The sequence below is a fragment of the Cebus imitator genome, unplaced genomic scaffold (assembly GCF_001604975.1).
Source record: "Cebus imitator isolate Cc_AM_T3 unplaced genomic scaffold, Cebus_imitator-1.0 Scaffold10, whole genome shotgun sequence".
NCBI classification, from domain to species: Eukaryota; Metazoa; Chordata; class Mammalia; order Primates; family Cebidae; genus Cebus; species Cebus imitator.
Window position 1 is genome coordinate 3,014,004 of NW_016107325.1, and position 17,066 is coordinate 3,031,069.

The following is a 17,066-nucleotide window of genomic DNA, read 5'->3' on the forward strand; positions in this document are numbered from 1 at the left end:
GTTTCACTCTTGTTGCCCAGGCTGGAGTGCAATGGCGCCATCTCAGCTCACCGAAACCTTTGCCTCCCAGGTTCAAGCGATTCTCCTGTCTCAGCCTCCTGAGTAGCTGGGATTACAGGGGCACCACCACACCTGGCTAATTTTAGTAGAGACGGGGTTTCTTTATGTTGGTCAGGCTGGTCTCGCGAACTCTGGACCTCAGGTGATCTGCCTGCCTTGGCCTCCCAAAGTGCTGGGATTGCAGGGGTGAGCCACCGCGCCTAGCTGAGCCTGGGGAGTTTTACCTGTCTGCCTCACGAACAGTTTGTGAAAGAGCATGACTGAACCCAGAGCACTCAGAGCGAGGTTCTTTCAGGAAGGAAAAGGCAGGGGCCCATCTAGTGATGATGTTTGGAGCACACTGGCATGTTTTTGGCTGTTGCTTTTTTTCTTTTGGCAATGTCTGCAAACACTTGGGTTCTTTTAATACAATTAGGAAACATGGCATAAATTGAATACTGTATAAAAATGAAGGGCTTAAGATTGTCTTTCATATCAAAAAGAAAGACAGCTGTGTAGGCTGCCGTGGGTATACGCCACCAGAGAAGTCACATTTTCCAAATGTTGTTTGGTTGGTTTTTAATATCTTTTAAGAAGTACATTTTTCAAATAGTTGCCATTATTTTAATTAATCAGTAAAATCAGCATCTAATTTGACTATAAAATTATCAGTTGGCCATTAGAATAGCTATAAAGCTAGTTTTAAATGTGAGCGCTTTCAAAATTGTGCAGCGTAGGATTTATGTGAAATGGTATTTTAATTACTTTATTCTTTGTAGGGAAAATGAACTTTCGTCTCTCATGGCAGTATTTCATTGTGATTATTGGTTACTCATAATTATATGTACTTGTTCTTGTGATAGAGAATAAGCCGTGTTTTCTACAATAATAGCATGAAACTCCCTAATATTTTCTAAATTAGTTTGTATATTTATATTCTTAGTCTTTACAACAAATAACTAATTGCTTTAAATTAAATAAAACCTCAAGCTTCCTCAACCAAATTCTAGATTATTTTTAACTTTCCCTTTGGGAACCAGGAGATAATGGAGTATGGCAATAAATATTTTTGAAGCAAATTTTGCATTAGGATGTTGGAGTTAAAGGTTTATCATGTTGATGGAGAATGCTAATTCTACAGCTCTTCATTTTCTCATCAGTCTTACTACCTCTGGGGGTTGGTATATTTTCTATTCATTACTTACTGCCCCAGCAAGATTCTTCCTGACCCATTAAATGAAGCCCTAGACAAAGTGGAAAGAATATTCATTGTTTTAGTGAAGTCGAGCACACACAGGTGTTGCTAGCCGGTCTTAAGAGAGGTGCTTTTTACTCTGAGCAAAAAAGCCAAATCAACCATTTCATATCTAAGGCTTTTAAGTTTAATTAAATCTTTTTCATTCATTATTTGTTGACTAGAACTTGTTATTTTGGCTTAATATAACCTTAGTTTTGGAGTAGAAAGTGGGGAAGAAAAGCCAGTACCTTGAGACTTGCTTTGCTGATCAAAATGGAGAGTTAAATCCACACTAAAGGCTGCAGCTCTTTGTGTTACATGGCCAAGTGCAGGATTAAAGGGAGAATATAACACGTAGTGCAGGGTGGTAAAGCTGCCTTTTTGTGGGTCCCTTGAACACCACATACTTAGCAAAAATAGAACCTTTCTTTTTTTTCTGGTCAAGAATAACTCTGAACATTTTTTTTTTTGAAGTTGCAGAAATGAAAACCTGAATTTCTGTGGTAGACTAGTGTTGTAATCAATAAGTCATTTTAGTTCACTAAAAGCACAGTCAGCTTGTCCACTGAAGGCTAACAGACTTTTTTTTTTTTTAACAACCTTATATTTTATAATTTGTCAGCACTGTTCCTTTCTGTTTTGCATTTTGAGGGATGGGGATTCTGCCATGTTGATGTGACTTTTCTGATTCTGGGAGATGGAATGGCAGCTGGAGTCTTCTATCCCCATAACTAAGATGATGGTTTCAGCAACTGTCTGTTTGAGTCTCAGTGTGAAAGGCAGGCAAAACTATGCTGACAAATTTTGTTAGAAATCATCTTCCCCTAGTTGCAAACTTTAAAGACACTCCTGAATACTCAGGTTTACGAAAAGGCACAAAGGGAAGGTAATAATAATAATGCTTAAAAGCTAAGTCTGATAGGAAATATAAAAGATATCTAAAAACAAACGCAGGATATAAAAATGTATTTTGGACCACCTACTCTGTGTCTTGCATGTATGTCACACAACATATAAAAGAATGGATAATGATAGGGCATTTCTTCCTCATTATGTAATACTTGCCTAATAAAATTTCAGCATATAAATGTTCATCATTTTTTAAAAATAAACATGTAGAATTTCAAACCTATGAAAATATTTAAAAGGGAAAGTTAATTAATTTGGGGCACCTTGACTCTTTAAGGTATTATATATAAAACACACAGTGCCTGCCACAGAGTAAAGCCACAGTAAATGGTGATGCAACCATTGTTTATGCTGATTTATGAATGTTTATGCTGTGTCCAATCCCAAGTATATATACTGGCTAATAGTAAGGTAGAGAATGACATGCAGCTCCATCAGTCATTCTGAATGCCTGGGAAGAAAAAGAGCAGAACAAAATTCTACCACCAGCATGAAAATCAGAGGAATTCTCAAATTGGAGAAATAGCCTCTTGCCAGAAGTAGGTGTTAGAAGTAGCTAGAGACGAGACAGAAACAACAAAAAAACAGGTTTTTCTGCCAGCAATCAGAGAATTTCTGGGCATAAACTCTAGGATCCAATATGCTGAAGAACCACCTTATTCTTAGTCATGTTTTCACTTGCAGTTTGTGACACAGGTTGTTTAATTTTCAGTATATATATCCAACATTATAGTATGAGAGACTTTCCATAAACCTTGCCTTGCAGCTAACTTCACTGGAATGCATTTATTCTGTAAAGTTGAAAATACCTTATTGAAAAATGCAGTCCTCCTCCATGCATTGAGAAATTCGAAAGCTGTAACAGAAAATTTGCACCGATGGCCTTAGGAATCACATTATGCAGCTGTCAGCAGGGGAGGTTAGGGAATCACCCTCTTCTGCTGATGGCTTCTGAGCCGCATGCTGCCGCTGTGGCTGGTTCATGCTCCTGGAGGCGCCATCAGGCCCCGGTGACTCTGGTTGGCCTCGCTAGCAGGAGATGTTAAAGCCATGTTAGTGACAGGGTCTATCATCCTGCCCTGCCGTGCCACGACCCAACTCTTTCTTCTGTTTTCACTCCATTGCCGTTATCTGGTCGGGACAGACAGCCAAAAAAGTGTTTCTCATCCTTAACTCCCAGGTCCCTTCTGTGGTCATCAGGCTTATCAAATGTCTTTCAGGTTTGAAACAGAAACACAATGAAGCCCAAAATTGAGCATAGATAATATGAAGCTGCTTGGAGTCACGTGGGATGGGGAACTGGAGCCTCATGACCAATTCTCCCCCAACTCCTCACATGTCTGCCCCTACAGGAGGCCAGCAAAACCCCCAGGATCCAGGGAGCACAGTTTAAAACCATTGCCCAAAAGCACTTTATATAGAAGCGTAGCCAATTTTCTAAGAATCCATGGAGAAAGAGCTCCAAGTGTAGAATTTAAGTTCTTTTCATAAGCTCGCATAATGTGTGCTGCCTTCTAACCAGGATCCTAGTTTTTATGTACCCCAAGATAGTTATATAAGCAAAGGTGTGTCATCATGAACAGAAGAACAGAACAAGCTTTCAGAGATAAAGCAAGTTCTTTACTTGCCTGATTCAGAACTGTTTTAAAAGTCTCCGCCAACCCTGTACCCTGAAGGCTGTAGTTACTGTGAAATAGGAACAGAAAAGGGGTAAAAGTCCTTGGGGAACAAGGGAAACCAAATCAGCAGGGTCCAGAAGTCAAAGCCAAGTGAAAGAGGAGAGCAGTAGGCACAGATGCAGAACACAAGAGAAGGCCAGAGTGCAGGCATCACTTTCCAGTCCAACCATTCCCTCCGTAGCACGTGGGCAGGCCTGGGAAGGGGCAGTCCTCACACTGTTTAGAGTCAGAGGATTGTTTCACTCTCTTCACTTCTAGCCCTTGGCTTCTACCTCCCCTTCCTCCACAAAGGAAGGAGCTCCTGTCTTCTCCCTATACCTCCCTGCTTTACAGGGGCAACCAGAGAAGGGTGAGCAGATGGTGTCGGGGCCGGCTTCTTGGGCCGTGACGGTGGAGCAGCAGTGTTCGGTCTTGTCTCCAGCCCACGCTCTTGATCAGTCACGTTCACAAGCCTGACATGCTCCCATGGACATGGGCAGATTTTGGCACCCCTCCCTCCGTAAGGCCACGAGCATTTTTGTGTGTTGGTAGTTTTAAAGCACTGTACAGACTCGAGCAACTTGCCAAGGGTATGTCAGGAGTGTAGGGCTCTGGGGGACTTGAATGCGGAGGAAACCAGCTGCACCCTCTTCTTTCCTCTTAGGAAGATGCACTGATGTGAAAATGACGTTTTTTCAAAAAGGAATGACAGTAACTTGTATCTAAAGCACCTGATAATGAAACTCTTAAAATTGAGGTAGAAGTGTTTAAACCTTATCTAAGTAAGGTGGGTGAAGCAAATGTAGCAAACATCCGTGCCAGGAAAGTTATGGCAAGTGCTTTATTGAAGCTTGAGCTTCGTGATAGAAGAAGTAAGAAAAGGAAGCGGACGAAGAAAAATATGCCACTCTTTCAAGAAAAAGAAATATTTTTTCCAAGTACTAAATTCTAAAAATGGTTTGTCACACAGCCATTAAATGTAAAATACAATGCAATAAATAGCAGTTTTATAAAAATCACAGATGCGTTATATTCAAGACCCTTGCGTTATATTCAAGGTCCTCTCCCTTTACAGAGTAATTTGCTTTGCAGAAACCACAGTCACCTTGCCTGATAGATACAGAGGCTCTAAAACTCAAGAGGGTGAATATTAAGAATGTGTAATATGCTACCGGAGGCTCCCATATTCACTCAAAACTTATGAGAGGTGTGTCCCCAACCTGCTTGCAAATATAGGCCATAGATTAGGTTTGGAACAGACTGAGTTCATATTAATTACAGCTGATATGTTTATTTCATTTCTAAAGCCACAGGATCTCTAACTGTTGATTTGATTTTTTAAATCTCCTTTTTTTAGGAGTTCTTTGGAATTTATCCTCATGTGATGCTGTAAAAATGACAATCATTCGAGATGCTCTTTCAACCTTAACAAACACTGTGATCGTTCCACATTCTGGATGGAATAACTCTTCTTTTGATGATGATCATAAAATTAAATTTCAGACTTCACTAGTTCTGCGTAACACGACAGGTTGCCTGAGGTAAATTCTTTATTTCTTCTTTCCAATTAGTTCTGTGATTAAATAATATGTGTCATAGGTAAATTGATTTTAGGAGGGCTTACTTTATTAACATCTACCTAAGTTTTCAATTTTTATTTCAAAATCTATGCCACTGGGCTTTAGAAAAGCATTATGAGCACAGACTTGTGGCCTTAAAGAAATTATCTTTTAAATGACTCTTCTGTGACTTACTCAGAAAGGCCCTTTCAGTCTAAGATGACTGCCAGAATTCCAGTGTTTTCCACTTTCGCAGCATTTTTCTGGTAATCGCATTCTGATCGCTAATGTGTTTGCAGCCTGGTGTTTGTTTCACTTCAAAATGTGATGGTTAAAACCATTTTGCTTTTAAAGAGGTGCGTTATTTAAATAATCAGTTTATAAATAAGTGAAAATGAGCCCAAATACTCTTTTGCAGTGAAAATCTATATATAAAGCCTCTTTTAAGTGTGCACAGTAGAGTCCATTATTTGTCATTAACACTCATCGGCTCCATTTTGACCCTGTTTCCCAGCCTTACAGTGCCCTGGGAACTGGAAGCAAGCTTTGGGGCAGAGTGGCTCCGGGACAGAGAGTGGGGGCTCTGGTCTCAGACCGCCTGGCTTCCAGGACCCCTTTGAGCCTCCATTTCCTCATCTGTAGAATAGGGATGATAATACCACCTCAGAGCTGTGAGGGGTCAGCAGATGGTTGTGGAAGGTGCTTAGCTCAGTGTCACTGCATGAGCACTCAGTGAATACTGTTTAACATCTAAGCCTCGCCAAGACTGAGAGCCTGAAAGGGAGCAAAGCTTACCTGGCTGGTTTACAGCCTTCAAACATTGTGACAGATGGCTATCGGCCCCAGTCAGGGGACAGTGTTGGTGGGGAGGTGACAAGAATCAGGATCCCAGAGTGCAGGCCAGCTCCTCCTGACTCACATGCCCACATCCCATGGTGGGTCTGGTGGCCTAGCAATCATCCAAGGAGCTGGGATCACTCCTCAGCCAGCCAGCTAGGCTTCAGGGAAAGCCCGGGGCAGGACCCACCCTAGCTCCCCCCAGTGAATCAGGGATAGAAACATTTGGTGAATGCCTTCTGTGTGAAACCAATGACAAATAAGACAGACTAGGTCCCTGCTCTGATAGAACCACATTCTACCAGGAAGACAGACAAACAAGGAAGCAAGAAAATAACAGTAGGTGCCCTAAAAATAAACAGGGTGATGTGAGGGTTATTGAGTGGTTACTTTGGTGGTCAAGGGGTCTCTCAAGGAGGTTAAATTTAAACCTGCTTCTGAAATACCACAAGAAGTGACTCATTAGAGGGTAGTGCTGGGGAAGATAAGAGTCATAGGCCAAGGGAATGTTTAAGGTGAATGCTCTGAGGCAGAAAGAGCTTGAAGCCATAGCTTACTCAGCAAAAGGCAGAGTGGTACCAGGTTATGTAGGATTTTGTAAATCAGATGGGGTTTGCCTTTTATTCCAAGTGCCACGGGAAACCATGGGAGTATTGTAAGCAGTGGAGTAGCAGGGCTCATTTCTGGCTTCAGTGTGGAAGAGTGAGTACAGGCAAAAGTAGAGACAGGAAGATCAGGCTGTGCAGAGATCCAGGCAAACAGTGAGAGTGGCCAGAGTAGGTGCTGGGGAGAGATAGGCAGATTTGGATGGTTTTGTGGAGGAAGAGCTGACAGGGCTTGCTACTAGATTGAATATTAGGAGTGAGGAAAGAGGGGAAATAAGGATACACCTAGATCTTTGGCTGGATCAGCCACAAGCACGGAAGTGCTGTTGATGAGGGGAAGGGCGATGAATGCTTGGAAGGGTGAGCAGCTCAGAGTTTTGAGTGTCCAGTTTGAGAAGTCTAATTAGCTATCTGTGTGGCAGTGTCAAAGCAATTGGATAAAAGAATCTGCAGTTCTAGAGAGCAGTCAGGGCTAAAGGCAGATGTGTGCCAGCCTGTGGCCATGGGTCCATAGGTTGTATTAAAGCCACAGAGCAGAAGGAGGCACCTCGGAGAGTGCAAAGATGAAGAAGACAAGACAGGACCTGAGGCACTTCTGGAGGTGCCCATGGGCAGAGGAGGCTGAGAAGCAGTGAGAAGAGAGAAGCCACGTGGGGTCCCAGAAGCCTGTGGAGAGAAGGGAAGTGCTGCGGGGAGGCGGGGCAGACGAGAGCTGCCATTCTGCTGCCCCTCATCTAGTCTCAGTTTTGCAAATTCTCACGCTGCATAATTTTACAGTTAGCCTAGAACCATTGTTAATGGGACATAAAATAGATCCTTATTTGGTATTGATTTATGAAGGCAAATTGATATTAAAAAATGTAGACACAAAACCATTTTCTGAGTGTTTATAATTGAAAAGATGAGAAAAATTTTAGCATAAGCAAATATCTATATTTAACTTGAAATGTTTATACAAGAAATTGTATGTTTCCTCTGTTCAGCCAAGAAGCATTTAATGACCACCTACTTACTGCATGCAAAATATTTAGGTTTTTTGTTGTTTTTTGTTTTTTGAGATGGGGTTTCGCTCTTGTTACCCAGGCTGGGGTGCAATGGCGCAATCTCAGCTCACTGCACCCTGCACCTCCTGGGTTCTGGCAATTCTCCTGCCTCAGCCTCCTGAGTAGCTGGGATTACAGGCACACGCCACCATACCCATCTAATTTTTTTGTATTTTTAGTAGAGACGGGGTTTCACCATGTTGACCAGGATGGCCTCAATCTCTTGACCTCGTGATCCACCCGCCTTGGCCTCCCAAAGTGCTGGGATTACAGGCGTGAGCCACCGTGCCCGGTGCAAAATATTATAATAGGGGACTGCAAGAAGCTTCTGGACTAACAAGGGAGGTAAAGCATGTCTGGAAGTACCCGCCACCATGGCTGACATGCAGGCTGCCCTCCGTGAAGCAGGCACCTTTGTAATTGCTTTCTATGTAGAAACTCATTTCTTCTTCACAACAACCCTATGAGGTAGTCACTATTATTTCCCCCCTTTTACGTATGAAGAGGATCAGGAGAATTGGCCCCTAAAGAATTACATTAGGGAGTTAGAAAGTGACACATCATGAGAGAGGTACAGTGGAAGTCCAGATGTGCAGGTTCCCTTCCATGTGGATGATGGGGAGCAGCCATCATTATGAGCTTCAGGGATGTTACCGTGCAAGTCCTCAGTGCCTCCTCAGACCTCTAAGTGGCTGCCATCTGTTGTCCGCTCTCAGAAGGTAAGACCGTATGGCTGATGACTGCGTGTTTCATCTCAGCAGCTCCTCCTGTCTCTACCCCTTTAGGAACCTCAGCTCTGCCGGGGAAGAAGCTCGGAAGCAAATGCGGTCCTGCGAGGGGCTGGTGGACTCCCTGTTGTACGTGATCCACACATGTGTGAACACATCCGATTATGACAGCAAGGTCAGTGCCAGGCTGGGCATGGTGGCAGATGACTGCAATGTTTGGTGCCACTATTTGCATGCTGTTGGTTCTTTGTGACCTGTAGAACCTGTCCTCAGGAGGCTACTCTCCAGATCAAAGGGCAAGTCTCCAAAATTACAGAGGCAAGGCTGTGGTAACATAAGAAAATATCCTGAGAACAGAGAGTGGCTTGGTGTGGTAAAGGCTCTCTCTCTGGTTCTCCCAGGCTCGTTCTCAGGGTGGTGCCCCTGCTGCTATTTCCTCCAGTTCTGTATCCCCATTAGAATCAGAACCATTTGTATTTGAGTATCTACTGAATACAAGTTCCTGGTTGAGGCACTGTAACCCCCCAGCCTCTCTGCCCTCTTTGCTGCAGTGCAGTCCGCAGTCCCCACCCCCAGCACTAACTGTTGCTGCCCCTCTCCACATCTGCTCCTGCCCTGTGATCGGTCTGTCCCCAGCACGAGCCCCTTACTCTGTCCCTCCTGCGCTGGAGTGCAGGACGTTCTGCTCATCATTCATCAGCTGTGACGACCATTCAGGATCTTCCTGGGGGCCAGGGAAAGTGGGTAGAACAGGAAAGAGGGACTGAAAGTGTCAGGAGATCGAAGGCGGGCCAGATACTTGGTGTCAGGATGGACGGGACTAGGGGAGGCCAATGGAAGGTGTTGGATTGTAAGGGTGAGCCTGAGAGAAAAAAGATGTTGAGTGCCTGGGGCGGACAGAGGAGTGTAGGGGAACAGCCAGTTTTAGTTTGAGCCTCATTAAACTGGGAGAGCGGCAGATGAAATTGAGGGGACTAAGCAAGTTGGAAAAGGAAGCTTGCTAGATAGGCAAATACTGAACTTGGTTTTAGATACTCAGCAAAATGGCAATTGGCCTCCCAATCAGGGGTGTGATACAGTCTTTTAGGGGAACAAAAGACCATATACAGAAGGCAAATATCCACAGGGAAAGACACCACTGAACATGGCTCGAAAGGAGGGTGGAGTTGGGAGATTTAGGAGAAGGCAGACGTGGAACTTGGGGATATGGCTGCCCCCAGGCAGGGAGTTGGCGGCACCTTTTGTCATGCCAAGGATCTACAGTAGTAAGAAGTGAGGCTCAGTCGTTGTGGGAGCAGCCTGGCATGTCATTAGCCCTGAAGAGAAACCTGGGGCCAGAGCCTCATACATTTCAGCCAGCAGGAAGTCAGATCCTCAGCGGGACCGAGAAGGGCTCTGTAGCCTGTCATCTGGGTATTCCACAGACACTCTAGAATCAAATCCTCTCGTCAGATTGTTTCAAGTTCCCATACATAAAAACTAGTTCTTTCATATTTCCCGTTTATTTCCTCTCTTTAGTGTTCAGTACAGAAGTGTTTGGCTCTAATGCGCCGAGTTGTTTTTAATTATATGCCATGCTGGGTTTCAGACGGTGGAAAACTGTGTGTGCACCCTGAGGAACCTGTCCTATCGGCTGGAGCTGGAGGTGCCCCAGGCCCGGTTACTGGGACTGAACGAATTGGATGACTTACTGGGAAAAGAGTCTCCCAGCAAAGACTCTGAGCCAAGCTGCTGGGGGAAGAAGAAGAAAAAGAAAAAGAGGACTCCGCAAGAAGATCAAGTTAGCATTTTATTTGATATGACACACTAAAGTTTCATTTTTCTGGGAGCGAGGAATCACACGTTTGGCAAGAAAATTTCTGCATAGCGATAGCTGAGTCCCACAGGATGAATGTTTTCAAGTGTTAGAGATCATGTTCATTCTGCCTCCGTTTAACTTGTGCTGTTTGTCTTTCAGTGGGATGGAGTTGGTCCTATCCCAGGACTGTCAAAGTCCCCCAAAGGGGTTGAGATGCTGTGGCACCCATCGGTGGTTAAACCATATCTGACTCTTCTAGCAGAAAGTTCCAACCCAGCCACCTTGGAAGGCTCTGCTGGATCTCTCCAGAACCTCTCTGCGGGCAACTGGAAGGTAGGACGACTTCCACTTGTCTACGCTTCTTTCCATCTTTGCAAACTAACTTGAAATGTTACATGTATATGCTCTGCCTCAGTCAGATCAGCCCTGGTGGTGAAAGGGGCACAGTTACTTAGTTTGTCTGTGAAGAGGGTAGAGGGAAAAAAAGGGAGACAAGCATTTGCTCTGGGGATCCAAAGATAAATACAAGTCCGTCCCGTGAGAAGCAGAAGGCTGGTGAGAAAAGCAGATGGTGCCAGCACAGTGTAGAAGCCACAGCATGTGTGTGCTCTGGGGTCCTGAAAAGAGACATCTAAGCCAGCCACACAGTGTAAGGGAAGGTCAGGAAAGAGGGGAGTGAGGACATGGAGGAGGCTTCCTGAAGGGGATGCTGCCCGGCACAGTCCGTAAGTAAGAGTGAGAATAAGCCAGGAGAGGCTGAGGCTGGGGTGCAGAGGGAGCCATCCACGTAACAGGGACAACAGGAGGAAAGTCTCATGGTGCAGACATGACAGGGTGGGCCAGGACTACAGGCTGCCCACTGGGGCCCAGCATGGAGCCAGGCATCATGGACCGGCCTAAAGGCAAAACTTCGGGAGCTGAGCCCTCACCTACAGACAGGAGGGGCCGCTGAATGAGTCTGGGCAGACAAGTGAAAGAGACGGGCTCATTTCAACACTGCTCTCCTATTCCATGGCAGTGCAGAAGGTGGATTCAAGGAAGGGAGTTAGAAGCAGGGATTCCATTTGGGAGCCAGTGCAGCAGTACACACAGGTGAGAGATGATGAGTGGCTGAACAGAACACAGGTTGGGCAGTGCTATAGGGAGGGATAGGGGACCCCACTCTGCTTCTCTCAGACAGTAACAGACATGCCTGTGTCTGGGGTTTCTGCATCTCTTTGCAGATGTATGACTAGGAAAACTGAAGACAGTTGCCTCTTGTTACCACTTGTAAGCAAGTTGTCAGAACTTTCTAAATGTCCTCCAGCAACTTCCCAGACAGTCCTTGTCTGAGACATTTTCAACCTCTAGAAATTTCCTGACAGGTGTATTTTAGTAGAGTTATTGCAGTGCTTGCTTTTGGCTACTTCTCCTATGTTCACTCCCCCACAAAATGAGACTCTTTTGGTGATGCTGTTTCCACGATAGTGAAAAGCTTATGATAGGCCTAGGTATGGTTTCTTTCATGCAAGTGGCCGCCATGTCGATTGTAGACCGACAACTATGGTCTGGTGTTAAGCTGGTGTGGGGATTTTGTTGTGGCTCCTAGTTAAAGTGCCAGTGACTCAGTGTGTAAGTGCTGGCTCTGGAGGCAGACCACCTGGCTCTGAATCCAGGCCACTCTGCTTACCGTCTGGCAGCCTAGAGGCTCTCTGCCCACAGTTTCCACCTCCCCAAAATAAAGTGAAAAAATACCTACCTTATTAAGATGTGAAGATTCAGTGAGATATTCCCAGCACATAAGTATTTATAAACATTTATGTTGTAGAACAGTGTTCACCTTCAGCTTCTGTGACCAGAGGATCATTTGATGATGATAAAAAAGACAATAATTGCAAGAGATGTGATTTGAGTTGTTTAGAAGTTCACGTCTGGGATCATTTACTGAGAGAGTTAGATAGCAAGCCCATTTAAAATATAAACATTATATCTAAGCAATTTCAATAGTGAGTTAAAATATTGGACCTTCACTAAGAAAATGAAATAATCATGGCCACAGATGTTATCGAGGAAGAAGCTATTTCAGGAGCAGCAATGACTGTAGTTCTCCAGAAGGAGCCAGGCTGGGCTGGGCTGGGCTGGGCCGGGCCGTGCCGGGCTGGGCCGGGTTGGGCCGGGCCGGGCCGGGCTGGGCTGGTAGGTCTCCAAGTGAGACAGAAGGAGTTGGTTCTGTTGTTGCAGGTTTCAGAGAAAGAAGTTCACAAAACTGCCTGAGTGCCTTGCCCAGTAACGAGTCATATACTTCATTTCCTCCCTGTAGATTTCATTTGATTTGAAAAATAGGAGTATTCCTTTCCTATGCCCACTATAAATAGGATCTTTGAAATGCATCTTTCCCTCTTATTTGTATTATTAAAATAATCTATTCTGTTGGTATTCAAGAAACTGGATGGTCAATCACATGCCTTAATGTTCAAAATAAATATAAAGGGCTGGTAGATCTCTGCCCTCATGTCTTGGCCACAGCGGGAAAGTAGATGTTTTATGAGCAACATCTTTCAATTACCCTAAAATTTGAAAGATGATTTGCATTGGTTGAAAAAGTCAATTAAAGCTCAAAGCCGAAAACAAGATTAAAGATCCGTTTTCTGATGTTACTCTTTTTGGTTTTTTCACTGATGACTTAGCACTCATTTCCATTTTGTAAGATACACAAACTGACTCACTGTATAGAGTTGCTTCATAGTCACAGAAAAATTTCTTGACTATGGATTTTTAAAAAACAGCATCAGCAACTAACTAATCTTGAATGAGAATGCATTTTGCACACAAATATACTTACTTTTTCACCAGGCTGTATTAATTATCATGCTGGATGTTTCTGGAGAATTCCCTTTCTTCTGAGGAAAGGGATGTTTCCAAGCAATCTCTTTGACAGGTTACTGAACTCTAAATATTGTTGCAGGGAATATAAAAAAAAAAAATGACTTGATGGAGACAGGTTGTCCTTTCATGTGTGCTGATGGGTTACTGTCTCTGCCATCCTATTTATAGCCTCTGGGCTTGGCAGGGGACCAACTGCAAAGAAAACACACGATCCTTCCTTAATCATGTTTATGTATCTGAGATAGAAAGTAATCACTGCCTTCTCTTTTCTGCACAAAAATATCTTGCAGATGGTGGTTTGAGATTTTCAGGCTTTGGGATTTCTTTTTAAATCAGTCATCCCAGCCTATCTTTCTCCCCAACTGTGATTTTCTCTTTACTGGCACCACAGATTTGATCTTCAATTGGAAAAAACCATTTAATCTATTAGTTCATCTTTTGGAAACATCTTTTTTAAGTGATAGTAACGTATGAGAGGGGAACTCTGTTTTATATATATTACTTACTGCCTGATTTTTCTCACTAGTTTGCAGCATACATCCGGGCAGCCGTCCGAAAAGAAAAGGGACTCCCCATCCTTGTGGAACTTCTGAGAATGGACAACGATAGGGTTGTTTCTTCCGTGGCAACTGCCCTGAGGAATATGGCACTAGATGTTCGCAACAAGGAGCTCATAGGTATGTGCTGGTGACAAGATGGTCTGTAAATGTGAAGCAGCTGCGATATTCATGAAACCCTTCTTTTGATTAAATATATGGCTTCTAATGTTATTAACAACTGAGCCCTAGCCTCCAGTTTCTTGGTGTATTTGAGTACTCCTGTTTTGTGACCATTCTTTTTCAGCAGGACGCAAGCTCATTCATTAATCATTGATGAGGGAAGGTAAATTTTCAGAAAAGCCAGGAATTTTACTTGTACCTTAAAACACTATTTAACAGAATTAGTGTCTCTCTTTTCCAAGAGAGGTCTCTATATCTTGAGCAACAAAAAAAATCTTAATTCTCCCTTTCCAATTTTTCGACTGATATCTGCTAATTCACCAACACTACCATACTCTAAATAAAAAAGAAATCCCATGAATGTTTTGTAGCTTTTCCCTCTCAGGTCACTGTAAATGTTTATCCCAGAGCAGAACCACTGTCCCAGCATCATTTCCACCCAGGGTAGGGGCAGGATTAGGGTGAGCTAAGCAAGGGCCCAAGGGCCCAACATTTTAGGGGGCCTTCACGCTTAAGTTTGTATAAGGTAGGGCTGGCACAGGCACAAACCGACAAGTGACGACCTCTGTAAGTTCTGCACCCCAGGCAGCTTGCTTGCCTCCAGGACATTGGCACATCCTAGGCAGGATTCAGGGTAAAGAAGAGATCAGGGACCCTTCATAGACCTGAGCTTCATTCCTAGGGTCTGCTGCTCACTGGCCATGCAACCTGGGGTGTTCTATAGAACCCTGTCTGGGCTCCATTATTCTATCTAGAATGGAAATGAAACTCCTCATCTCCGAAAGGGTGCTGTTGATGCCTGCTGTCCTAACTGTGGTTTGCTGTAAAGAGGAAATGAGAGAGCTCCACACCAAGTCCCACAGCTGGTGACAGGTCTGGGGAGAAGAAGGGAAAATAATGGGACGAGGTCTTACATGGATTCATCTGAATCAGTAGTAAATATTAAATTCACCTGCCATGAGAGAAGGAGAGAGAAACAAGGTGAAGATGTTTACCACAAAGAGTTGCTGTAAGGATTAAACTTGATGACTTACAGTGGAAGCCCTTCATACAGTGCCTCATAGAATTGCTGTTTTGAATTGTTGCCCAGATAAACCTGCTCTTAACACACCATTGCTTTAAGCCAAATCATATCCCTACAGAGAGGAAAGGGAGTTCCTTCACACCCTATTCATGGTCCAGCTCACGCCTGATTCTGGTAGATGTGTCGTATGTCTTAGTTCCCACACTTCCTTGAAAGAAATCCTTCAGGTCCCTAAAGAGAGATTCTTTAAAGTTATTTTTCTTATGTCTGTAATGTTTGGATTTCTTACAAGAAGCATGTATAATTTGGGCATTTTTAATGCTGAAAAATAAATGATTGACATGTATATCCTGTGGCCTATCATACAACACAAAGACGCAGGTGGATAGGAGGCCTTGAGCTAGTACTATGAAGTGCCGAGACCTTTGGCAAGAGGAGTGTGTATTCCAAGTCTCGGCCTCCACCTAGTGCATTTCTGTGTTTCTGTGAATAACCCTTTTTGACTTCCACTGGCCTTCTATCTCTCCAGTGGTGAGCGTTTTTTCACCCGGTTGGAGCACTCTTGAACTGTTCCATGAATCCAGTTTTCTGGTTTCCCTATTCCTGTCTTCCTATGAGATCTGCACCCCTCCCGAATTCAGTATTTGGCTCTAATTTATCCAGCACTTCAGTGCCTAAGAACTTTCCCCTTCTCTGACCTCTTCCCTCTCTTTTCACATCCATCACCAACACTAACAAAGGACTTTCTTTTGAGAGCCATTTTTCACAAAGAAGCAAATTTTTGTCACTTCATAAATGTTACTACATACTCAACTGTGTGGGACCCACCCTGCTGTCTAGAGCTGCAGTTCTGAGGGGACTGCCAGGCTCACTCACTCACGGGCAGAGCGAGCTGCCTCAGCCTAACCCCCAGGAGTGCAATTTAAAGTTATGCTTTAGTGAAATGACAGATTACATGTCATGCACCTTTTGATCATTCATGAGTATTCAAAATCACCAGTGCTAACTTATCATCTGCTCTGAAAACCACATTTATCTTGTGGCCTCACAGTGTCAGGACTGTTTTTCCACTCTTCATAACAGTGTTTGCTGTGAGCAAGCCAGAGCCTTCCCTCCGACCTGCTGTATATTACACAGCATGGAGTTGAAGCCTGTCTTCTTCTGCTTACTGTTGTATATAAACAGGCCTTTATAAAAACCTCAATTAGCATCCACTCCATTATTAGCCTAGGAGGAAAAACGAAGAAAATATTCACTTGCACTTTAATTCAGCACTTTCGTTTGTAGTGCACTTACAGTTTCAGTTGGTAATCGTAGTTGCAAAAGCTGGAGGTCATCTCTTTTTGGAGTGGAATAAGAAAAATTCAGTATCTATAAAGAAATACCTCAATAACTGTGAGACTCCCCTCGCCTTGTCTTAGCAAGAATTTCATTATTATTGTGTTACTCCTGGGATATAACATACCTATAATTTTAATACCAGAACTTTTACTTGTGTCATCTTTTAAAGAAACTAACATGTTCCCACCGTTGTCAGATCAGCTGCTGTACACCTCAGCTCTATACTTCATGAAAATGTGTAACTGTACCCAGTTCACACATTCAGATCCAGAAAGATCTAATGAAAAGTACTGTTTGGCAGCCTGACTTGGTCCAGATTCAAAGGTAAGTTTTTACAAGCTTTAAGAGGAAATTGAGGTATTTGTGGTGCATAGGAATTCCATCGAGGATAAAATTTGCTATTGTAATTCCTTCATTACTCAATGTTACTGAAAACACTTGAACAAAAGCAACTTGATTTGTCTACCCAGTTTTACATACTGAGTTACATTTGCTTACAGCAGTTGACAGTAATATTTTATAAATCAGTCATTCCTGCAAGTGACGTTGCAGTAAATGTTAGCTTTCCCCTTATAATGACATTTGTCTTTTTCTTCTTTGCTGCTTCTTTGCTTTTCTCATGGATCGGGTTTCTGCTCGTGGAATTGGATTTTTTCACCTGTTATTGTCTCTTTTGGGGTTTTATTTTTAAAGGATTGCACCAC

General features: G+C 43.5%; 1 protein-coding gene across 14 annotated transcripts in view; it reads left to right on the plus strand.

The window, feature by feature from the left end:
• PKP4 (plakophilin 4) overlaps positions 1–17,066 on the plus strand; it is a 227,969-nt gene that overhangs the window by 199,167 nt on the left and 11,736 nt on the right. For all 14 annotated transcript variants that reach the window (XM_017547370.2, XM_017547424.2, XM_017547444.1 and 11 more), the window contains 5 exons: positions 5,201–5,384; positions 8,673–8,790; positions 10,204–10,395; positions 10,573–10,746; positions 13,805–13,955. In XM_017547370.2, coding sequence (XP_017402859.1) covers positions 5,201–5,384; positions 8,673–8,790; positions 10,204–10,395; positions 10,573–10,746; positions 13,805–13,955 — 819 coding nt within the window. The remainder of the gene's footprint in view (positions 1–5,200; positions 5,385–8,672; positions 8,791–10,203; positions 10,396–10,572; positions 10,747–13,804; positions 13,956–17,066) is intronic.